The 21,515-nt window shown below is 55.8% G+C and overlaps 8 protein-coding genes across 8 annotated transcripts; 3 read left to right on the top strand and 5 right to left on the bottom strand.

Annotated features, from left to right (window-relative positions):
* The first annotated feature begins 701 nt into the window (after positions 1-701).
* Positions 702-1,701, top strand: B0T26DRAFT_776280 (glycoside hydrolase). Its single transcript, XM_060446616.1, has 4 exons — positions 702-857; positions 936-1,029; positions 1,098-1,447; positions 1,516-1,701. Exons 1-4 carry the CDS (start codon positions 732-734, stop codon positions 1,675-1,677), a joined length of 732 nt encoding a protein of 243 aa, XP_060296436.1. The 5' UTR covers positions 702-731; the 3' UTR covers positions 1,678-1,701.
* Positions 1,702-4,110: 2,409 nt separating this feature from the next.
* Positions 4,111-5,031, bottom strand: B0T26DRAFT_710426 (uncharacterized protein). Its single transcript, XM_060441982.1, has 2 exons — positions 4,746-5,031; positions 4,111-4,668 (listed from the first exon to the last, which is right to left on the bottom strand). The coding sequence occupies exons 1-2, from the start codon at positions 4,763-4,765 to the stop codon at positions 4,194-4,196; spliced, it is 495 nt and encodes a 164-aa protein (XP_060296435.1). The 5' UTR covers positions 4,766-5,031; the 3' UTR covers positions 4,111-4,193.
* Positions 5,032-5,135: 104 nt separating this feature from the next.
* B0T26DRAFT_812360 (uncharacterized protein) lies at positions 5,136-6,982 on the bottom strand (the record flags this gene model as incomplete). Its single annotated transcript, XM_060447308.1, has 5 exons — positions 6,777-6,982; positions 6,259-6,436; positions 5,694-6,209; positions 5,515-5,655; positions 5,136-5,482 (listed from the first exon to the last, which is right to left on the bottom strand). The coding sequence occupies exons 1-5, from the start codon at positions 6,948-6,950 to the stop codon at positions 5,136-5,138; spliced, it is 1,356 nt and encodes a 451-aa protein (XP_060296434.1). The 5' UTR covers positions 6,951-6,982.
* Positions 6,983-7,332: 350 nt separating this feature from the next.
* On the bottom strand, positions 7,333-9,245 carry B0T26DRAFT_675917 (uncharacterized protein; the record flags this gene model as incomplete). The annotated part of the gene is made up of 4 exons (XM_060439901.1): positions 7,333-8,506; positions 8,539-8,566; positions 8,634-9,069; positions 9,162-9,245. 4 exons carry the CDS (start codon positions 9,243-9,245, stop codon positions 7,333-7,335), a joined length of 1,722 nt encoding a protein of 573 aa, XP_060296433.1.
* Positions 9,246-9,764: 519 nt separating this feature from the next.
* B0T26DRAFT_603827 (uncharacterized protein) lies at positions 9,765-11,552 on the bottom strand (the record flags this gene model as incomplete). The annotated part of the gene is made up of 1 exon (XM_060435790.1): positions 9,765-11,552. A coding segment is annotated over one exon (1,788 nt), but the record flags the coding sequence as incomplete, so codon positions are not given.
* A 1,199-nt stretch (positions 11,553-12,751) lies between these two features.
* B0T26DRAFT_710420 (t-SNARE) lies at positions 12,752-14,561 on the top strand. Its single transcript, XM_060441981.1, has 3 exons — positions 12,752-13,145; positions 13,276-13,785; positions 13,840-14,561. The coding sequence occupies exons 1-3, from the start codon at positions 13,044-13,046 to the stop codon at positions 14,185-14,187; spliced, it is 960 nt and encodes a 319-aa protein (XP_060296431.1). The 5' UTR covers positions 12,752-13,043; the 3' UTR covers positions 14,188-14,561.
* Positions 14,562-15,907: 1,346 nt separating this feature from the next.
* Positions 15,908-17,177, top strand: B0T26DRAFT_776272 (uncharacterized protein; the record flags this gene model as incomplete). The annotated part of the gene is made up of 4 exons (XM_060446615.1): positions 15,908-16,668; positions 16,713-16,834; positions 16,925-17,023; positions 17,143-17,177. The coding sequence occupies exons 1-4, from the start codon at positions 16,337-16,339 to the stop codon at positions 17,175-17,177; spliced, it is 588 nt and encodes a 195-aa protein (XP_060296430.1). The 5' UTR covers positions 15,908-16,336.
* A 1,381-nt stretch (positions 17,178-18,558) lies between these two features.
* On the bottom strand, positions 18,559-20,457 carry B0T26DRAFT_854705 (uncharacterized protein). Its single transcript, XM_060447679.1, has 3 exons — positions 19,922-20,457; positions 19,321-19,768; positions 18,559-19,281 (listed from the first exon to the last, which is right to left on the bottom strand). Exons 1-3 carry the CDS (start codon positions 20,417-20,419, stop codon positions 18,788-18,790), a joined length of 1,440 nt encoding a protein of 479 aa, XP_060296429.1. The 5' UTR covers positions 20,420-20,457; the 3' UTR covers positions 18,559-18,787.
* Between the last annotated feature and the right edge of the window lie 1,058 nt (positions 20,458-21,515).

Below are 21,515 nucleotides of genomic sequence, written 5' to 3'. Positions count from 1 at the left end.
AACCCCTAATCCGGTAAAAAAAAAATGCTTCTCCGAGCACAGCACGCATATGACTAAAATTAATTTCCAGCGGGCTTCTCAAGTCCCGTGTCGGCTCCCGCCCGATGGAATCGCGAACGTCGATTGGCTCGCTTCCCATGTAATAGCATTGCCTGCTATGGATTCAAGTAAACGACCACGGTCCACCCGGGCCCCGTTCATCCTGTGCTGAGCCCGTATTCTGGTTCCCGCCGCCTTTTGGATATTTATCATGCATCTTCTGGCGGGAGTCTTCTGAAAAGGCTGGGGCGAGTCGCCTCCTTGGAGACGTCTTGCGGGCCGGTACTCATATGCAGTTCTATGCTCGCCTCTGGGGCCCAGGAATTCAGTGGGATCGAGCAATCAATAGCGGACGGGAACATAGATTGGTTGGGTGGTTGGTAGGGAGCCATGGCAGGTTCAACTGCGTGATGCGGCTGCGTTGTTCATGCCTGCGCCGGGTTTGTGTTGTGACAAAGTCGCGGAGCTCGGTGGCTTTGCTTGGGACTGCTACGCGTCGAGGATTCGGCGGCGAGAAAGTCAACGTATATATATCAAGGCGGCTCCTGAGCTTTATTTGGTTTTCCTAGACTAGACATTCACATCTCTTGCCAGCCAAATCGTAGCCATAGTCGCGCCACAGCTCACAGACCATTTGCCATCGACGAATATCCCATCGCATCCCACCATTTAACAGGATTGAACAGCACAACATGAAGGCCTCCTTTGTTGCCGCGAGCGTGCTCGCTCAGTACACATCTCTTGCAGCCGCCCACTCAATGTTCCAGGACGCAGCCGCGGGGACTGTCGACTACAACTCCACGTGTGTCAGGATGCCTGTGAGTCTTTCACTATCTAACCGTGACATGAAACGAGGATGACTACGGACTAACAGCCGCGGGATGTCTCTACTCTAGCCCAACAACTCGCCCGTCACCAACGTGGCCGCGCCGGAGATGGCGTGCAACGCCGCCGGCACCAAGGCTACCACCAGCACATGCCAGGCAACAGGTGATTACCAACCCTGCCACACACATGTAAGACACGAGAACTCCAAATCACTAACACCCCACAAACAGCCGGCTCGCCCTTTACCGTCGAGATGCACGCGCAGCCAGGCGACCGGTCATGCGCCTCCCCAGCCATCGGCGGCAACCACTTCGGGCCGGTCATGGTATACATGAGCGCGGTAGCCGACGCAACAGCGGCAGGCGCAGCGAGCGGGGCGTCGTGGTTCAAGGTCGACGAGATCGGCTACGACGCTGCCACGAAAACCTGGGGCACCGACGTGCTCAACGCCAACTGCGGCAAGCGCCAGTTCGTTATCCCCGCCAAGATCCCCGCCGGCGACTACCTCGTCCGCGCCGAGGCCATAGCATTGCATGCGGCATCGCAGGTCGGCGGGGCGCAGTTCTACATGAGTTGCTATGTGAGTTTATTTTCTTTGTGTGTGTGTCTGTGTGAGTGTGTGAGGGAAAGAGCTGACACCGCAGGCAGCAAGTCAAGGTCGCTTCCAGCGCCGCCGGGCAGCTCCCGGCCGGCGTCAAGTTCCCCGGCGCCTACAGCGCGCAGGACCCCGGCATCCTGATCGACATCTACAGCAACCTCAAGAGCTACACCATCCCCGGGCCGGCCGTCATTGACAAGAGCTTTTTCTGAAATTCGGGCGGCCGTTGGCTGAGCAGTGAGAGCGTGGAGTGTTAAGGGGAACAAGGCGTATTTAGAAACATGCAACGTGAATATATTTATCATGTCATTATTCTAAAAGGCTTCGAAAATTGAACGGTCTCTTGGTACGGTCCGTATTTTTGGTAACAACCCATGACTGTGCCAAGGAACTTGAAGTCGGCTCTGGGTGAAGGAGACCCGAATAGCCCCTTATAGTTTAGTAACATTGAGACACACTGACGCCAGCGGGGAGGCCTTTGAATCCACCCTGTTTGTGCACACACCTAGATACAACTGTCCCTCCCGAAACCGACGTAATAGGTAATGCTAGTCAGATGATATAGCTAGTCCTTCCCTGGCCTAATACTTCGCACTGTCACGTTATACAATAACTAATTAGTGCCTAGCCTAGAAGTGTATGGGGTTTTTGGTGGTTTCAGCTAATTACCTAGTATTGCATCTTGTTAACTATTTCTTTACTCCACCGAATCCCTGGCGAAGGGTCGCGAGGTCGCCATGCCATGTTTGTTGCAGCGCATCCTTCTCCGCCTCGCTGATTCTGTTCTTATTTCTTTCCACGTCATGCGAAGAACCATTGTTGGGATCGTCAATCTCATCTGGCTCGCCGTAAATAACATTTGATGAGTGCTCGAGACGATTTCCTGAACTATCCAAGTTCACAGTCGGTTTATGCGACCCCGTTGACGTGTTGGACAACTGAGACTGTGGATCAACGCGTGTAGTCGTCGGCGCTTCATGTCCAGGGCCGTCACCGTGGCCGTGATTATCAGTTCCACTTATGTTTGATGATGCCTTGACAGGTAGAGAAGGCCTTTTTGCTAGAGTTGCAGGTGCCGCTTGTGGCCCAACTTTTAGTTGCGTTGGAACACTGGGATGGGCTTCATAGATGTGAGTGACTGGCACAGATACCGAAGACATTGTTAATAGGGCCTTTTCAGGCTGTAGCCGTTAATGGTTGAATGGGGAGGAATACAGGGGCAAGGAAATCCTGATCTGATGAAGGGGCCCAGAAAGGAACAGGCAGCGTCCTCGTTTATATAGTGGCTACAAGCATCAACACTACATTGTGACTTCAATTTGACCGTAGCAGCCCACAAAACCTGTTTTCGTTTCAAGGCATGGTCACGACCTGTTAGACATCTACCTTGCTGTATCAAAATGGTAGCAGATCAACAAGCCGGTTTTTTTTTTAATTCATGGTATGGTTGCGGCCGGTTAGACATGTGTTTCGACCCTACCCCAAGGCGGCCTCGGACTATAACTCGGACTATAACTCGGACTATTCAGAGTTTATTTTGCCTGGTCACGTCATAATAACCTCAGGCCAGAGTGTGGCGTCAGCCCGAGCCTGGCCGTCCCTGTACCGCACCAGGTTCCCGACTTAGCCCGCGATGAGTGGCACAACAAGAGATGGCCTGCCCCTGACGCATACATAATTACTTCATTGCGAAGAACAAAAGATGGGAAATCGAATGAAAAGAGAGAACAGAGCCGGCCTGGCAACTCTCCTTCGCTATAGCAAAGCACACACAGCTATATGATTACGTAACTACTCAGGTAGTTGGGTAGGAAGACCGGGAAACCTGACTCTCGGACGCTGCCATCGCTTGGGTCAGGCCCGGGGAAGTAACGGTGTAACCCACGGTCCCACGTAAGAAGATTCGGCTACATAGGAAGACTAGGCTACATGGGAAGATTCGGCTACATACGAGGATGACAGGTGTCTGGTTTCTTGCTTTTGTTTGCTTCGTGGAGTGTGGCCCCGCCTCGTCTCACCAACTAGTGTCACTGTCGCCTCGTGATGTAATTACAAAATCCTCGACATATAGCTCATAGTCATGAATTTCGCAATCTTTTGCATCACTGAGGGCTGTGACGCAGCTCTAGCTTGTATGCAAAGCCTGATATGTTCATATTGTGACGATCTGATACGCGGAGAGGGCTTTCCGCCGGTATGGGGTTTAGTGGGTGTGTTTGTTGTTGTCGGATTTGCTGACGATGGATAACCTTTGTGCATTTCATTTGTGTCATGTTGGGCCGATCGATTGCTTTGTGCTGTCAGCACCAACAAGCATAAAAGTGAGGTTGTGTCGTGTTTTGTGCACAGTCATTCATCAGACTGGCAGATTGGCCCGCAGATTGGACCAGATTGACGAGCCAGCCATTTGCTTGGCGCACCCGCATCGGCGCCGTAGCATCGCGATAGTGGCGTCTTGGCAGTCCGAATCCGTCGTCGCCGACCCGCTCTGCCGCCAACCATCTCTATAGCCTTTCCAAGTCGGGCCAGAATGCTGGGGCCAGTGGGAAATTGGACCGGGTCTCGGCCGCCGCATCCCTGGCCCATGCGAGCCAGGGGGGCCGGTAAACGAAAGATTAAAACCTTCAACGCCGCCTGATTTTTTCTTCTTCTTTCCCTCTTGACATTTTGACACCACGCTCCCTGATCTGATCTTCAATCCTGCAATTTTTCTTCCTCCACTTCGCCATCATTCCCAACAATCCCCACGTCCAACACCACAACCTTCACCATGTCTGAGCAACAGCAACAGCAGCAGGTCGCCGAGCCGACCCTCGAGGCCAAGCCCGAGCAGCAGCAGGCCGAGATCCCGGCCGTCGTCGTCGAGGAGCCCAAGACGGCCGAGACGGAGAAGAAGGACGAGGAGCTGCCCAAGGCCGCCGACGCGGACGCCCAGGAGAAGAAGCCCAAGCCCGCAAGCGGCGGTCTCAAGGCCCTCGTCAAGTCGCTCACATCCCTGCTCGGGTGCCTCAACCTCGGCAAGCGCGAGAAGGCCGCCGAGCAGTCCGCCGCTGTCGAGACCAAGGACGCCAGCAAGGACGCCGCCGACTCCGAGGAGGAGGCCCCCGCCGCGGCGACCGCCCCGGCTGCCGAGGACAAGGTTGAGGTCGCTCCCACTGCTGCCCCCGCTGTGGCTGCCGCTGGCGTGCCGACTGCGCTTTGAGGTATGCATGTCTGCCTGTCTCGTGCCTGCGCTGTACAGTTATCCTAGTAAAGTGCAGTTGGCTAACTTCCAGTGTAGGGGTCTACACCTTGAGACATGAGTTATGTCTGGTGCGGCGGCTTCGACAAGTCCTGTCGCGGCAGCTCATTTCACCGGCGCGGTGATGAGAGTCGACGGTCACAGAACTGTTGAATTTTGACGAGGATGAGTGGGATTTTGGCGGCGGCGGAGTGATTCATTTGTCATGTAATTCTTTGTAATATCCGCCTTTCGGTCTTTTTCTTTCCTTTCTCGCAGATACCATATACCCGTCCCTCCTGAGGACCTTTCTTGTACGGAAATAATATACCAACCTTTCTCGTACTCTTTTCATGCCCATCTTTTGCTTAAAAGCAAAATGTGTCAGTCAAGGTGTGACGCGCTCAATTATCTTCTGAGCTTGAGTGCCTCGTTAATTTTCTCATAAACCTACTCAGCTACCGCTCCACCTTCAATTATCGCCTCGGTCTCTCGCGCCGCCTGCAACACCTCCCTCATATGGAGATGCAGTCCCGCGTCTTCTATCTGATGCCTGTAGCCGTTTGGAAAGACGACCCTGCGCAGCCGGTTGACCCAAGGGGTCAGCGGCCGGTAGAATGGCGTGAAGTTCTCCTGCGCCAGCCGGGTGAAGTCGCGTTCGTCGCTTACTTGGCCCTGCTTGATGTATGCCAGCGTAGCCATGTCGATGTAGTTCCACTTGTCGAACTCGGGAATAACCCTGCCTCTCCCCGGGCCCTTGTAATGGATACAGATCCAGAACAAGACCAAAAGAACGACTCCAGGTCGTGCATAAATGTGTGTTTCTCACCGCGAAGAACATCGATGGCCATGAACGCCCTCGTACCCGTGTTGCCCTTTACGCCTGACGCCTTCAGACGAGCCTCCTTGGTCCCAAGGTCCAGGCCGATCAAAAAAGCTGGCCAGGATACGTTATCTTCATCCTCGTTTACTATCAGGTTGTTGACCGAGATATCGCGGTGCGGAAACCGGCATCGTGCAAGGACTCGTGCCCCGTTATGCAAGCCTCCAGAGCACCAAGTAGAGATTCCCGAGAGCTTGCGGTGAAAATTGGCCTCCCGTAGTCGCGGAGAATAACCCGCCGGTGGATACGGTTGGCAGAGACGCCCTCCTCGGCTGTTGCTGAAGATTCCGAACGGGATCGTTTGCTGGGTGGCAAACGTGCTGCTTCGAGACTAGACGACCGGTTCCGGACCCCCTTCAGACGTGTCTCTGAGACACCGGCCGCACTTGTTAAAGGGGACATAGCAGAACGCCTGGGTAGGCGGATCATTTCCGCTGTGGTGACATCCAGCCCCCCTCGGACGTTATGTCGAACGTCGTCCTCTTTTCTGCGAACGTGAACAGTCTCGTGACGGTAGTACCTCGCTACATTCACCACGCCTCTTCTTGTCGCTTCATCCAGGAGCTGTCCTTCTTGCCGTTCGCTGTACTGCCACGAGTCCTTGGTGACGAGTAGCGTCTGCGGGTCTCCGGCGCGGTGAGCTTTCCAACAATTCGTCGCCCGGCCAGCCACACACGCTGCACGCTGCACGCTGCATCAATTCATCGATAATCAGACGCTCTGTCTGGCCGTCTCGCGTGATTTCAGTGTACCGCTCGCCTGCTGTCGTTATTATCGTGGGATCGAATCCCAACTGCTCTTCATCCATGTAGAGGAACCCGAGGATCGTGTAAACGAACCTAAGTCCGTCTTTGTTGACATCGAAGTGCTGGAACGCGGTGCCCCTAGCCGGTCGAATTCCCAGACTCGCATGAGATGCCCACAGATAGATAGTGAAGCCCAGAACGAAGCGCCGAGTATCCTGGGCAGTAAGCACTTCCCTTGCATATCTTTCGAGATCAAGCCCTGTTCTTGAATCCGAGTCCATCGTCTTGGACGTCGGAGGAAAGGGCTGCGCCAAGAAGCGGTCTCAGGCGGTCGACGTCCGACTCGCCGAGAACGGTTGACGACGCGAGTCTAAATATTTCGGCCAAAAGGGGGTTGCCATTGGCAGCGCGGAGCAAGCGAGCGGCTCTCAGCACTTGCAGTGTCGACAGAAGGGTAAATACCAGGTCGCGCACATCTTTCGGGCCGAGCTGGTCCAACGCCTTCTCCAAACCATCGCCGACATCCTCAACTGCGCATAATGCCTTGAATAACGCGCGGAATGCGTCGAGACCTTTCCCGATGGGGTTTTCCCGGATAATGATTTGCGGTTGCGGTTGCGGTTGCGGTTGCGCCATGACGGGCAGCTGTGGTGGGTGCCAAGGTTGGCGGTTCAGGTGTCGAATCTGACACGGGCCCCGCGCCTGAACGGCCAATTTACACAGTAGGACCCTAGTCTCGGTTTAATTACGTCCACTTCAAAAGCGGTGCGAACCCTAACCCCGCAGCTCAACCATAGTGACATAGCTGTGCTGTGCTTGTGAAGTCGTCATAAAGTTCAACGAATTAATTATAATTACGCACACGAGGTTCTATCTACCCATATTTTCTCAATCCCTCCAGCAATCTATATTTACCACGAATCGAGCACGGATTTGAAGACAACTCAAGCACGAAATATCTATGGGATGACGTGAAAAGAAAAGACCGCTGATCAGGGCAGTGTCAGGCGCAACTTTGTCAAGCTAGGTGATTATCGTCATCCATCAACGAGAATGGGTTGAGTGATGAAAGCCACTCAATATCACTGCCAGATAGGTTCCGAGAACCCATAAGCATGCCCAGTTGTTCGGAGGATTGGGGCCAAACAGCCGAGTCGAAAAAAGACGAGTTGTTCGGCTGAAAGTCGGAACCGTAGCCGACATCGGGGGGGAAGCCGTGAGATGCCGTGTATTCAGCTTCGGGATCGTTTACGTTACCGGGTCGAGGAGCCGGGCTCTGAGGAGTGTACGATTGGGGGCTGAAGCTCTGGCCGGCATTCATAGAAAAGCTGAGAGATGCTGCACAATGGTCGGTCTCGGGTTGAGCCCGGAGATTATGCGGGTCAGTGGATGGATAAGTCAGGCCATGAAGATTGATGCTTTGAGAAAGATCGAAAGGATCGAGAGTGCCGTTCCCCTGAACTACGCTGGCCTCCGAATTAGCAGACACCGCTCTCAGCGTCGACGCCTGTTGGTTACCTCCGAAGGCAACGGGAACCCATTGTTCCCAGAGGGAGCAAAACTGGTTGGGTGTGAGAGCTTGGTCGCCCGGCCATTTCGTCTTCCAGAACTCGAGCAAAAGCTCAAGGCCACCTCCCCGGAGATAGATTTTGAGATAAATGAACACCTCTTCCTCATGCTTTTGTACGTATGGGGTTTCGCACAATAGCTCACCTGGGAAAAGTGTTCTGTAGATGGAGTACCACTGATCCTCACGCGATGTGGTCTTGTCAACACGCTTGCTGATCGCATCGAGTTTCTCTTTCGCCATGGGGTGCACTGTTCGAATATGACACTTGACGTGGGATATCTCCTTCAGTTTCACCCGGCATTGCTTCTGTAGGAAGCCAAGGGGCAACTTGGCAAAGGGGCACGCAAACCGGCGGGAGTCTTGCACAGGCGCAGAAATTGCCACAGTATCTCCATCGTCACCAGAATTTCCATCGTCATCCCCCTCGTCGCTGCCATTTGAGCTATTCGCCTGTCGTTTTCGGCCATTGGTCTCTTTCTTGAGGCAGTTGGTGCCGCGGACTGTACGGCTTTGTTCGTGCCTGCTCTTCTTTCTGGCTGGCTGGCTCATTTCTTGTTGGGACTGTGCTCCCCCCGATTCCGACTGCCCGGCTTCGACTGGATTGGAGTCGGGGCCATCAATGCTGTCGTTTACCTTGTATCTAGAGCAACTCACAGTCGTGCTAGATCTGTCTCTTGTTTGGCTGGTTTTTTGGGGTCGAGAATAGAGAGGTTCTCCGTTTAACAACATTTGGCCAGTTTCAGACCAACCAAACTCCATGAGCCAAGGGAGACCACGGGAACGGCGGGCAGGTACGGAGCTTTGCGGCGCTTCATCGATGGCTGCCGTCGGCTCGGATTTTGCATCTGGCGATGTAGCTGCGATGGAGTGTATCGAGGCGGTTGTAACAGTCTCAGCTGAAAACGTGAGGGATGGGAGCGATGCGTTTAAAGATTGCATGTCGAACACAGCCGATTGCTGGCTTCGAGCTTCGTACATGGATATGAGATCATCAGACTCGAATCCGACGGGCCAGATCCTGGGCGGGACACTGGGGAAATTTGGGGTGAAGGCTAGGGGGTCGTCCGAATCCTCGAGGCCATCTGAATATGGCGAGGGAGCTTCACCGCCTCCGCCGGCCCCTATAAGGGCTTCGTTTATCGAGAACAGCTCATCCGTCAAGAGTGGTGGCCTGAGAGGCGGAGGCTGTTCCAAGTGTGATCAGTACATCTTGGTCTTTTCCTTTGCTCAATTGGTGGCGATGAAAGCCGGGCCATAGTTCGCCTGAACGAACTCACGTCTTGAAAGTTTTTAACAAGACAGGCATAGCCAGGCGCGAGGCTGGAAGGCGCTTCGGCTTGCGTGGACGTGTTTGGCGACATATTTCGTGGCGACCACTGGTCACAAGACTGTTGGTGTTGATACAGTGGCAGGCACTGTCAGCAAGCTGGACGGTGGTTGGTGGGTGGGAGGGGTAACTGTTGGTGCCTGGGAGAACAGGACAGCCAACAGACGATATTAGGAAATGGCTGTGGTTGACGAGTGAAGGAAGATGGACGCGGGCAGGAAGCTTGTCGGGGGAGAAAAATTCGAGGAACTGGAAAGGGAAGATGACAATTATATACTAGGCTTCCTCAGTCGCAGATTTCCGTGAATGTGAAATCCTTTCGCAGAATTCCTGCGATTACAGCTTCCAGCCCCACCGCCCGCGGCCGGCTGCATTTGGTGGCGGCGACATGGGCGAACGATTGGTCAAGATCACCATTTGTGGGCCGTGATTGGATGAGGGAGGCTTGGGCCAAAACAACTGCCATGTATTCATAATTCAGAGCGCCGTCCTCAACAAGAGATTGGCGCAAGCGGTTTCAGACACAAGCCTAAAGCCACGACTACTCTTCCTCGCCCCCGCGGTCTTCTTTCGCGTTTACTCGGCGCCCGTAGCCCTGTTTATCGTCGTGGCCGACACCGTCCCACGTCTTCGTGTCGGGCAGCCCGTAGGTGCTGATACCGCGGCCCCAAGTCGTCCAGGGGCTTGTCCAACGGACCACCTCGGCGGGGACCTGGCCCTCTGCAGACCCGTCCGCCGAGGGGGGCAGCATGGCGCGCCAGTCCTTGGGCTTGTCGCGGTGGATCAGGTAGCCGCCGAGGTGCCGGTGCCAGATATCGGGCGGGCGCTCGTTCTTCTCCACCGAGCTCGGCGTCCAGTGTCTTGCCAGCGAGAGGCGGACCTGCCGCTCGATGCCGCGGTGGCCCGTAACGGTAGTGAGGCAGTTCGCCCACCCGCACAGGTAGACGGAACGGTTCAGACGAGACAGGTCGCGCGCCAGGCCGGCCGCCATAGGTGGGAGCTTGCCGGCAGCAATGAGCGGCTCGACGTCGGTCATGTTTAGGTCGTCGACAATCTCGACGGGGAGATGGAGGTCTTCAGGCACGGGGAGGTTGGACCACTTTTGGAATTCTCGTCGGAGCTCTTCCTCGTCGACGGGGGTAGGGCTGTCGGGCGAGGAGGATGGAGGCGGAAGGATTAAAGATGCGCGCTGTTCTTCTGAATGCGTCGAGATGGCGCCAATCAGTTGCCGCAAATACTGGGCGGCGAAGCGGGTGCACACCAGCTTGCGCCCGCGCAGGACTGGATACAAGACAGAGGCTAGAATGTCCTGACGCGGCACTAGCTCGTGGCTGCTGTCCGTCTCGTGGTCGAGAATGGACTTTACTATGATCTGACGCTGAGCTTCGGGTTGGAGATCTACGGGCCCGTGGTGTAGGTCTGTTACCAGGGCGACAAGCACGCTCGGGTCGAGATTCACAGTGGGTGTGACGAGACTGCAGTCGTCGCCTATAAGAGGGCCGCGGCCACCAACCAGAGCGGCAATGGCTGCATCCAGCGGAGGAGGGGGGGCGACGACAAAGGGGCTATTAGCGCAGCTGACCGTGACGGAAACGTCGCCGCCGCCCATCTGGCCACGCACATAGGCAATCATCCTGTCGATGACGTCAGACTGGCCCTCGCGGAGCGCGGATAGTATGAGGTGAATGCGGGGGATATGGTTCCAGCGCGCTGCCAGGACCAGTTTCTCGATTGAGTCGGCGAACTCGGTGTTTGCCAATCCGCCGTCTCCATGTCCCTTGGAGGCCGATGACTTCCCGTCTTTGTCGTTCCCGCCTTCGTCGATGTCAGAGTCCGAGGACTCGCTCTCCCAACCCTCGGCCACAACTTGGTACTCTAGCGTCCTGGATGAAATCGACACAAACTTTATCCAGGTAGCGCCGCTGTCGACGACGGCGTCGATGGAGACGGGCTTCTCCTGAAACGGCTGGTCCTTGAAGGCAAGCCAGCCAGCCTCGGCGGACACGGCCATGCGGGGACTCCTGGGGAAGTCCTTATTGATGTGAACGAGGCCGCGCAACTTGCTGACAACAGCCCATCTGTCGTCCCAACAGCAGCTCTTCATGCCGGCGTATTGAGCAGGGGCGATGGGAGTCGACGAGGGCGAGGATGAGCCGCCACGCTGCTTCTGGACGAGCTTGTCGAGGGCACGTTGCTGTACCCTGAGCAAGTTGTTAAGGCCACCAATGGGCCGAGATGCCTCGGTTGCCGCATGTTGAAGGTGTTGGAGGCCTGCGGTGCACGCTTGCCAGCGGGTGATGAGGGCCTCGATGCTGTCGCCGAGGGCGGCGCTTTCCGTGTCGTGCAGCTCATTGCTAACCTGGTGGCCGGCCACTAGACCACCTCCTTCGTGGTCGACCGTCATGATAACCGCAATAAATATAATAAGTTTAATGAAATGAGCGCTGTTGAAACGTCAAATGCTGCGCGAAACAAAAGCAGTGACTGGTTGACGAAAAGCAGTGACTGGTTGATGAAAAGTAGTGACTGGTTGACGAAAAGCAGTGACTGGTTGACGAAAAGCAGTGGCTGGTTGACGAAAAGCAGTGACTGGTTGACGAAAAGCAGTGACTGGTTGACGAAAATGAAGACGTGACGTGGAGTTGAGAGCCTCTAAAACCAAAATTTCCCGCTAGGTGGAACCAGCCACAGGTGGTGCCAGCTGGCAGGTGCAACACTAGCGCGAGGGTTAGAGTGGCTCGAGAGTGGGTTAGGGTACTTACCATCGCATCGGACAGGACCAAAGAAGACATGTCCAGAATCCGAGGGTCCCCGCCTCCCGAATAGTATATCCATCAATAATTTCCCCATCAAGTGGCATGGCAATTCGGTTCAAAGTCTTTTTGATTGGAAAGTTGAACAAGGATCATCTCAGCATAAATTTGAGGCATTTCTGAAGCTTAGAGACGACCAAGATAAGGCTTGGCACTAGCAGTCAGGTGATAGCAAGAGTTCGCTCAGACGATAATATGGATCAAGAGTGGTTCAGTTCTGAGGCATGTAGAGGACGACGTTACATCAACTGATGGCTCAGACTGGGAGACATTTATGACACTGGAAATAGACAAATGCTCGGAGTTGGCGGCTGGTCGTACAGATTTATTTGTTTCGGGGTGAATTTGCGTGCTGACAGCAGCAACACGCAATCGCAGATAAGGCAACGGAGCCATTGACGAACTAGCTTTGGGTGGCGCGCCACTTCTGGCCGTAGCGCTGATGGCCAAGTCGGTAAGCACGACTTTATTAAACGGACGGATTTGTGGGGAGGTGATTTCCGACAAGATGGGACGGGTCCGGGCTCAGGGTTCGGATCTGCGTGGCCGGATCGCCTGAACCCGGGCAGGCCCTCGAAACGACCTTTGTACTCGAGTAGAGTGGCGCAGCGGCCTCAATACGTGGAAGGCGGCCGCTCAGCCCTGGGCGGTCGGCAAAACCAACTGATCCTATTGGACCGTTCCAGACGTTCAGAGGGCGCTGCATTGGGGTAGGCCCGTCTTAGCACCAACGTGCAGAAGGGCCCAAACGGGGCATTATTACAGGCTAGACAAGCCCAGCGCGCCCACGCCAGACCGCCAGCTCCGCCCGCCTGAGTTGTGCCCCCCAAACGCCGCGGATTTGGCTGCATGTGGCGCGCTGCCAATCCTTCGTAAAGGGCATCCAGCCCGGCACTACTCCGTGCAGCCAGCCCATTCATTTCCAATTTCCGGTCCGCACGCGGCTTTCCCTCCCCTCCCCTCTCACAACGTCAACGACGACCTTGGATATCCACAGATCCACGGATCCGACGGCCAAAATGTCGTACAACAATCAGTACGGCAACCAGTACAGCAGCCAGTACGCCGCCCCGGACGGCCCTGATTCAACGGTCCACTACCATGGCTCACCCCACGCACAGGTGCGTTCCCCCGCGACGACGGACGGGGCCGGAACCCCCGGATTCGGCCAGCATCACCATCAATTCGCCCCCCGATTGATTTTTCTTTCGCTCTGAACACACAAAAACTAACCATGTCCTCTGCGCGCAGGACCAGCACGAGATGCAGCCGTTCGTGCACGCGCAAGAAGACCCCAGCGTGCTGCCGACCAACGAGTTCCTGAACCGGGTGCAGCAGACGCGGACCGAGATCCGGCGGCTGGGCGACGAGGTGCAGCAGTTGGCGGGGCTGCACCAGCGCGCGCTGGCCAACGCCGACAGCAGCGCGAGCAGCCCGGAGCGGCAGCAGCTCGACTACCTAGCCGCCGCGACGCAGCAGCGCAGCGGCGAGGTGCGCGAGCTGATCCGCGTGCTGCGCGCCGACGCCGAGCACACGCAGGACGCCGGCGCCTTCAAGATCAAGCGCGGCCAGGTCGAGAGCCTCGGCGCCGACTTCCGCACCGAGCTGCGCCGCCAGCTCGACGAAGAGAACCGCTACCGCGACGCCTGCCGCGGCCAGATCACCCGCCAGTTCCGCATCGTCAACCCCGACGCCACCGACGACGAGGTGCGCGCCGCTGCTGACAGGGACTGGGACAACGAGGGCGTCTTTCAGGCTGCGGTATGATTTCCCCACCTCCAAAGGAGAACGAGAGACGCTGACAGACCACAAAAGCTCCGCACCAACCGCTCCGCCGAGGCCACGGCCGTGCTGGGCGCCGTGCGGGCGCGCCACACGGAGCTGGTCAACATCGAGCGCACCATCCGCGAGCTGATGCAGCTGTTCCAGGACCTCGACACGCTCGTCGTCCAGCAGAGCGCCACCATCGTGCAGGTGGCCGAGCAGGCGCACCGCGCCAACGACGACCTCGAGAAGGGCGCCGAGCACGTCCGCGGCGCCACGGGAATCGTCCGCCACACCCGCAAGCTCAAGTGGTGGTGTCTGCTGGTCGTTGTGCTCATCATCCTCGTCATCGCGCTGGCGGTGGGCTTGGCGGTCGGGTTGAGGAAGGCGACTTCGTGAGTGGGGGGGCCGGCATACTCGGTTTGGAATGGTGGGTGTGGGTTCGGAACTTTGAAAAATCGGACATTGGGGGCATTTTGCTTGGACAGGTAAGGGACTCAGCACAGAACGGTAACTGGGTGTATATATAGTGTAATCTCGTCGTAATTTCATAGACTCTCCCGAGACAACCATTCCCGCTCCTGCTCAGTCTCTAGGTCGTCGGTGTCCATATAATTACCATGGGTAATTCTATCGTTCTGTATTAATCGGGCCGGTTGTACTTTGAAGTCCGCCATGTGGCTGTGGGTCGTCATAAACTCATAGGAGTATTCCGAGAGCTCACTGTCACAGCCTAGTGCTGCCTCAATTCACCCCACCAACCTCTCTTTCTCCGTTCTGCTGTCCGAGAACCTTTCGTATTGGGCTTGTGCTTCGTGCTTCGGGTATTGGCTTTTTTTCCGCGACCAACTTTAATCTATATATCGCGCCCGGACTACATCGTCGTCAACACAGGGCCAAGCATAGGCACAGAGGCAAAGAGAAAGAGAAAAACAACACAACAGAAGACAACACAACAGAAAGACAACACAACAGAAAGACAACGAAGAAAGCGAGCCGGGCTATCAGAGCGAGTCAGCCTGTCAGGGCGAGTCAGCCTATCAGGGCAGCCACCCAGACCAGGCCTTATCCCCAGAGACCAAATTCAAGACCCCGGTTCCTAATCCTTACCTAAAATATGGAGGCGGCGATGTGGTATAGCCGAGGGCTGAACGCCGTCGTATTTGGGAAGATTCGGTTGATATTGAAGAGGAGATTTTCTTTGACACTGATGATGAAAATGACCCTCATCCTAGTAGGGTACGTGACAATAGAGAGTGCGGCTGCGATAACCCGGTTGTCATAGACTAAGGAGCTAGATTCATAGACTCAACACCAAGTAAATACATCACCTTGTCAACAAATCAGGATTCAACGGATTACTCAGACAACTAGGCGTCCGCCTGCCATAACCCCTCAACAACGCGCTGCAGCAGGCCTTATGGAGAAAAGCACGATCTGGCCGCTAAAGGGTAACATGCTTTCGTAGACGAAGTAATCGATTCCCGGACTCTATTGGCCATGGGTTGGTGGGCTGGGTTGATATTATGAGCCAGATAATTTGCAGCCAAAATAATGACTTTTACAAAGATAATAACTATCTTCATACGGCATAATTACAGACTGGATTAGATGTGTAATTAAAGAGGTTTAGCAGGCCCGCTTTGTGTGCTAGGCCTAGGCCTAGCCCGGGGCACTGGTTGGCCCCTGCAGATCCAGCCTATCCCCCGCACATAGATTCTCCGCCCACGCGTAGATAGCTTAGCTTCCATAGAAAGCAATACACACACATGCATTCCCTACGTGCCCTCGCATAGTTGTCAAACGAAAAGGACGAGGAGGGCGAGTATTACGTCCTGGTTGTCTCGCTAGTTTAGACCGAGAGGGCATATAGCGAGTATGAGAGGGTTGGAATCGCGACTGTTTAGAAAGCCCACATATCGATAGAATGCAGAGGCGTCCAGGCTCGCCTTGTCTAATGCAAAGGGCAGCCGGGGTGAGACACTTGGGATCGTATCTTACTAGCAGAGCTGAGGGGAGAAAGGAGCCAAAGGGGGGAAGGAGCCGAGGGGAGAAAGGAGCCGAGGGGGTTGGGCGTTCTGCCTTGTTTGACGGCTGGGGTGGAGGGGCGGCAGAGCGTGGAAGATGCGACTTGCGGTGGCATGCTGGGCCAATGGTCGAGCTTCCAGCACTTGCTTCACCAAGGGCAATCGTCGGCCCCGATGGGCTTCCCCATGCATATGCTTTGGCTCTGTCACATGTGGCGTTTTGTCAAGAAGTCGATTCGCGCAAGCCCGGTGCCCCCAACCAGACATCACACCACCTGGTCAGCCGCTGGGATTTAAGGCGTCCAGCTCTTTCATCCTGCGCCAAACTCCCATCGCCATCATGCAGCGAACTCTCCAAACCCACTTAGCCGAGGATCCAGTTCTCATCATGTCCCCGGCAAAAGTCAACTGCGACATTTGTCGACGACTTCAAAAGAGGAGAAGATGGAGGTTGCCAGCTGTGCGCCATTTTACGAAGTGAAATCAGCTGGCACGCCCCCGGCCGCCCCTCGAACGAAGCCATGTCGGTTTGTCACGCAGTCGGCATCTACAAGCTGATCGTCGCCGAGAACAAGGATGACTCGGTCGCTATCTCCGTCTACGGACACGAAAACGCAGATCCGGCAATAACATCCGCTTACGAGGCCATGGGCATGAAAAAGCCTGGTCCGGCTGCCAGCTTGCCGACATCATCGGCGACATGTCCTCGCCCGCTGCTAAAGAGAGGCTTTGTGCCTGGATCGACAACTGCAACCGAGGTCCACCATCGACGAGCACAAACAGTGCATCCCCTGGGACGCACTGCCACGGACATTCCAGGACGCAGTTACCATGACAAGAACTTTGGGCATCCGTTACCTCTAGATTGATAGCCTATGCATTGTGCAAGACGACCAGGCCGACTGGCGAAGCCAAGATGCACACCATCTACCAAAGCGGCTATCTCGCCTTCGCCGCCTCGTGGAGCTCTGGGCCCGCTAGCGGCCTCTTCCACGACACAGGGCCCGAGTACCGGTTTCGTGATTGGAACCTAGAGGGCTAGTATCTACGAACACGCCGCCAGATTTCGCATATAGATGATGGTCGTCACAACTCACTCACTCGCCGAGGCTGGGCCTTCCGGGAGCGGTTGCTTTCCCGCCGGGTCCTGCATTTCACCGAAGCCGAGCTCACTTGGGAATGCCTGACGGACAATAACTGCGAATGCGGTGAGTTTCTGCAGCATCTTGGCGTGGACGACGAAATAGTACATGCGAAGAACTGACAAGTTTTTTTGGTCGGCAAACTTTAAAACCTGCTTAACTAAGTAGCCACTGTCCAAGTCGAGTTTGCCAGCTATTCTCAGCCGCCGGTAACGCGTAAGGGTCTTACCGTTAGTTTTAACAAGAATCTCCCGACGTACGTAATATAAGCCTACAGTGTCAGTAAATTTTACACGAATTACCAGATATTTAATGGCCCTAGCTAGCCTAGCTTCGATTCTTCTCTTTAGGCCTGTAAGGGGTCCACTCTAAGAATACTGCTTGGTCCAGTGTACTCTCCTCCCATTATAAACCCCAGTGATTTTGGCCGGTTAGAGGAGGTATAATCGCGAGTACTTCCTCCAGGGTAGGATTTCCCTTGATCGCTTTAGATGAAATGATATTTGCCAGCCAGAATAGTGTAAAGAAAAGGACACCCACCTCGCCAAGCACCTGTCAACGCGCACTCCCTTACACGCGTTGACCGTCTGGCACCAACGGGCCAGATCACTGTCGGCTGGCATGAGCCACTAAGCCCATACCGGGCGCCTTGTGTCACAAGCACATTCGGGACCGAGCCCCTGAGCATGTATATAAACAATGGCCCTCGACCTCTCCTTTCAGCCCGCTTGATAACGGCATCTGCCGAATTAGACGTCTTTAATTCTAATTCTATTCTACACTTTGGAGTTTTATTAAGGATGATAATGAGTTCAGGATATTGAACAGCGAAAGTAGAAGTGCTTTGAAAAGGTAAAGGTACGAGACTTGAAGGGCGGAGAGTAAGTCCCCAGCAGTTAGGTAGGTAATACGAAAAAATACAAAAGGTTGAGGCTGTTTAATTTCACGGCGATCTTTTTTACTTATCTGGTCGCAGATCTTGCACGGCATTGCTGAGACAACGTGGTGTAGACCACTTCAAACCGCAAGTCCCACCAATTCGGTGCTCCTTGGTGCACTGCTGGCGGAAGTTCCCCCACTTCACCCGCAGGACCATCGTGTCTGCTCGAAGTAGCACATGGTTGGAGCTGGGGTGCGAAGAGTGGAGATGTCGATGTTGGGGTTCCGTCGAATGGTGTTGGCGGCTTGGTGGCTTGGCCGGGAACCGGGGGGGCGGGTTTCTCCTTCGGCTTCGTCTTCTGCACTGGCTTCCTGCGGCTGATTTGACCTAATAACTCACAGTTAGCAAGGTTAACTTCCCGCCCATCCCCTTTCACTGCTTCTCGACCACCAGGTGGCAACACAAATGACCCGGGTGTCACAGCAATGACTCACACTGCGGCAGATGCGCAGAAGAAAAGAGTCTCACGGGAGACGCTAAAACAAGATGCACAGGGTGGTATGGTAGGTACTGTCTTGTTTTTTTTTCGTTTCGTTGCTGTTATGTTAAACGTAGCATGCCTTAGTTGCGTGCTTGGTGAGTGAGAAGCGCCAGGAATGGAGTGCTTCCTGCTGCTACAGGCTGTTGGCTTGCCGTCAGACACGACCTACCACGGGTCGGATTGGTGAGAGTAGGCAAGCTTTTCGAGAGCCTAGGCCGCTCTCCAGCTTTATTTGGCAGCGATGGCCGAGCAATGGTCCTGGGTATACTATGAAATTGGCCAGGTCCAGGCGACATGGTTCCGAAATGGGAGGGCATTTCGTTCTGCTTGAAAAAAAAGCAAAGTAGATCGTTTCTAACTACCCCACGCCCATATGTCACACATCTTTTCTCGAGTCCGAAGCAGCGCCCTAGAGCACATCACTGCGGCCCAGACTCTCCATCCTCTTGTCCAGCCACGCACCAAACCCCACAAACATGGCCGCGCGAGGGAAGCGGCTGCAGAACTCCCTCAGCAAGGCGTACCTCTCCAGCACCAACTGGTCCTCGCCCAGCTCGGGGTGCACATCACGGATGGCCGTCGTAACCTTCTTCAAACACACCGGACACAAGTACGGCGGCTGCCTGCCGTCCTCGGCGATGTGCCCCGTGCCCTGCATGACGCAGGCATAGTACACGCAGTGGCCGAGACAGAAGCAGTGCGCCAGCTCGTGCGCGACCGTTCTGACGACGCGCGACAGCCACAGGCCGTAGAGATCTTTCTTCCTCCCGCCGCCCCGCGCCGCGCAGACCGCCTTGACGGCCGCAACAAGCGGCGTCGCCTCTACCACCACCACTGGCTCACTGCCGGTCAAGTCCACCACCTCCGCCGGCTGCACCTTTCGCCTCTTGGCCCCCCGCCGCCCTCCATCTGACACGTCCCCGCCGAGACCAAGACCACCACCACCATCGACCACCGCCCCCTCCCCGCGCAGCACGCCCTGCACAAAGTCGCGACAATGCGACGCCGGCCAGACGTGCTCGCGCTCAATGCTAAACGGATCGCGGTACGCCGCCACGCTGCCGTCGTCGTCGTCGTCCAGCGCCGGGTGGTAGCGCGCGGCGGACACGACGCAGACGCGCGACCCGCCGTACGCGCGCCCGCAGCAGAAGGCGTCGGCCGCGTCCTCAAACAGGTCCTGCTCGGTGGCGAACACGACGGCGTACGCGTCCGCCGGGAGGGTCTTGAGGGCTGCGTCGAGTACGTCTTTGAGCTGTAGCTGGTGCGAGAAGGCGCCGTCGGGGCATGCACGCAGGCGGATCCGGGTGGGGGACTTGGTGGTGCCGATTTGCAGGCCGACGTATGAGGGGGTGGGCTCTTTCTGGGTAGGGTTAGTGGTGGTGGTGGTGTTCTTGGTGGTGGTGTTCTTGGTGGTGGTGTTCTTGGTGGTGGTGTTCTTGGTGGTGGTGGTGGTGGTGTTCTTGGTGGTGGTGTTCTTGGTGGTGTTCTTGGTGGTGTTCTTGGTGGTGTTCTTGGTGGTGTTTTTGTTGTTGTCGTAAGCGACGAACGAGACGGCATCGGGCAGCAGCTTGACGGGCAGCGGGTGGTAGAAGGCCTGCAGGTAGGCGAGCACGTCGGCGAGTTTAGCGGGCGGCGTCTTTTTGGACGCGGCGGTGCAGGACGGCTTGGAGGGCGTGGCCCACGTCTTCATAAAAGACGCGCTTGGCGCGATGGTCGGCACGGGGGCCAGGTAGAGGGTCTTGCGCTGCGGCGTGACGGGGTTGCGCCACGGCTCGCGGAGCCACGACCGCAGGCTCTGCGGCGCCTTGTCGTCGCCGCTGGCGAGCCCGTCGTCGGGGAGGAGGAGCGGGCCGGGGAAGGTGTAGTCTAACTCGCTGATAAAATTCTGTGTCGGGTCGTCGCGAGTCGCGATGGACCCGGACGGTGTGGCCGCTGCTAGCCTCTTGGCGAGCGATGGCCGCACGAAACGCGCTTTGGCGGCATGGGCCGATACGTCGACTTGGAGTTGGGAATGGGCGCACAGGGCTTGTTGGGCGGGCATTTTGATGATGTTGTATCTCTGGTAGAGGAAAGAGACTGTTTTGAATATGAAGTGTGGTTAAGAGGTCATCGACATTTTCTCTCTTCGGATCTTGGATCTTGTAAAAAAGGCAGCGCTAGCATCGCGTCGCACAGGCGCGCCCAGGCAGCAGCGCTGGCTGAATAAAACCGAAAAATCGAACCCTAACCCTCCTCACATAAACATTTGAAAGTGCTGTTCTGCGTCGCAACAAACGGAATTGATGACAGTGATCAATTTATCATGGAAATATGAGTTCTGAAAGTAACTAAGCGCATATCAGCCTGCTATCAGTGTGAGGACGGATAATGACACCCTCGTCCGCAATCTTGTCCATATCCTTCTTCCACTCCCAGATGCTCAGCAGTGAATGGCTTCCAAACGTCCAGCCAGCATCCCGTTCGTTCCTTTTCAAAGTGCCTTCTCAATGCTTGGTGATCTCCGGCTTCTCCACGCCCCTGGAGACGTCGGCGACTTCCTTCCCCGTTGCCAGTTTCTAAAGTCGATCCCGGACGGCCTCCAAGGCCTCCCAGAGTTTCGTCAAGGCCCGGATATTCTTCTCGAGAGCCTCGGCAGCTTTCACGAGGCGCTGGATTGTAACATCGAGGCGATGCGTGCGGGCTAGCAACAGTCGCGCCTTCTGCACATATATCATGGTCTTCTGCCGCTTGGGGACTTGCATGTTGCTTTCCGTCTGGCTCGTCGGATCCGAGTCATGCGGCGCTGACTCGACGTCCATCTCTGAGGCGGGTAGCTTCTTCACTCCGGGGGGCAGGGACACGCTCAGCGACGGGATCGAGACTGCCGGGCCCTTGATATCCTCGGCCTCTGCCATGACCTGGTCCTCGTCCTACTCCATCTCCTCTTGGTGGCCGGCACCAGACTCGCTAGTCTGGCGAGGAATGAGCTCGTCGACGCTTTTATTAATGCCTTCCATTGTGGAGTCGGGTGATTGAAGATGACAGTGAATGAGGATCTTATTTCGGTGGCTCGGAAGCCGTGGTATTTTGGGAGGTGTAGCTTCTTCTCCGCGGTCTGGCGCTTTGGTGCCTGCGGCGCTCGACCTAGTGTGTAATTG

The sequence above is a fragment of the Lasiosphaeria miniovina genome (genome assembly GCF_030549165.1).
Source record: "Lasiosphaeria miniovina strain SMH2392-1A chromosome Unknown B0T26scaffold_4, whole genome shotgun sequence".
NCBI classification, from domain to species: Eukaryota; Fungi; Ascomycota; class Sordariomycetes; order Sordariales; family Lasiosphaeriaceae; genus Lasiosphaeria; species Lasiosphaeria miniovina.
This window is presented reverse-complemented; position numbering and strand designations above follow the sequence as displayed.

What these genes read in the sequence shown, in the direction of transcription:
- B0T26DRAFT_776280 (XM_060446616.1), top strand. Translation starts at nt 732, where the DNA reads ATGAAGGCCTCCTTTGTTGCCGCGAGCGTGCTCGCTCAGTACACATCT. An exon ending in CAGCACATGCCAGGCAACAG is followed by an intron (nt 1,030 to 1,097) that starts GTGATTACCAAC and finishes CCCCACAAACAG; the next exon opens with CCGGCTCGCCCTTTACCGTC. An exon ending in AGTTCTACATGAGTTGCTAT is followed by an intron (nt 1,448 to 1,515) that starts GTGAGTTTATTT and finishes CACCGCAGGCAG; the next exon opens with CAAGTCAAGGTCGCTTCCAG.
- B0T26DRAFT_710426 (XM_060441982.1), bottom strand. Translation starts at nt 4,765, where the DNA reads ATGTCTCAAGGTGTAGACCC. An exon ending in ATGTCTCAAGGTGTAGACCC is followed by an intron (nt 4,669 to 4,745) that starts CTACACTGGAAG and finishes AGACATGCATAC; the next exon opens with CTCAAAGCGCAGTCGGCACG.
- B0T26DRAFT_710420 (XM_060441981.1), top strand. Translation starts at nt 13,044, where the DNA reads ATGTCGTACAACAATCAGTACGGCAACCAGTACAGCAGCCAGTACGCC. An exon ending in ATGGCTCACCCCACGCACAG is followed by an intron (nt 13,146 to 13,275) that starts GTGCGTTCCCCC and finishes CTCTGCGCGCAG; the next exon opens with GACCAGCACGAGATGCAGCC. An exon ending in AGGGCGTCTTTCAGGCTGCG is followed by an intron (nt 13,786 to 13,839) that starts GTATGATTTCCC and finishes AGACCACAAAAG; the next exon opens with CTCCGCACCAACCGCTCCGC.
- B0T26DRAFT_854705 (XM_060447679.1), bottom strand. Translation starts at nt 20,419, where the DNA reads ATGCCCGCCCAACAAGCCCTGTGCGCCCATTCCCAACTCCAAGTCGAC. An exon ending in TGCCCGATGCCGTCTCGTTC is followed by an intron (nt 19,769 to 19,921) that starts GTCGCTTACGAC and finishes ACCACCACCAAG; the next exon opens with AACACCACCACCACCACTAA. An exon ending in GGGGGCGGTGGTCGATGGTG is followed by an intron (nt 19,282 to 19,320) that starts GTGGTGGTCTTG and finishes TGTCAGATGGAG; the next exon opens with GGCGGCGGGGGGCCAAGAGG.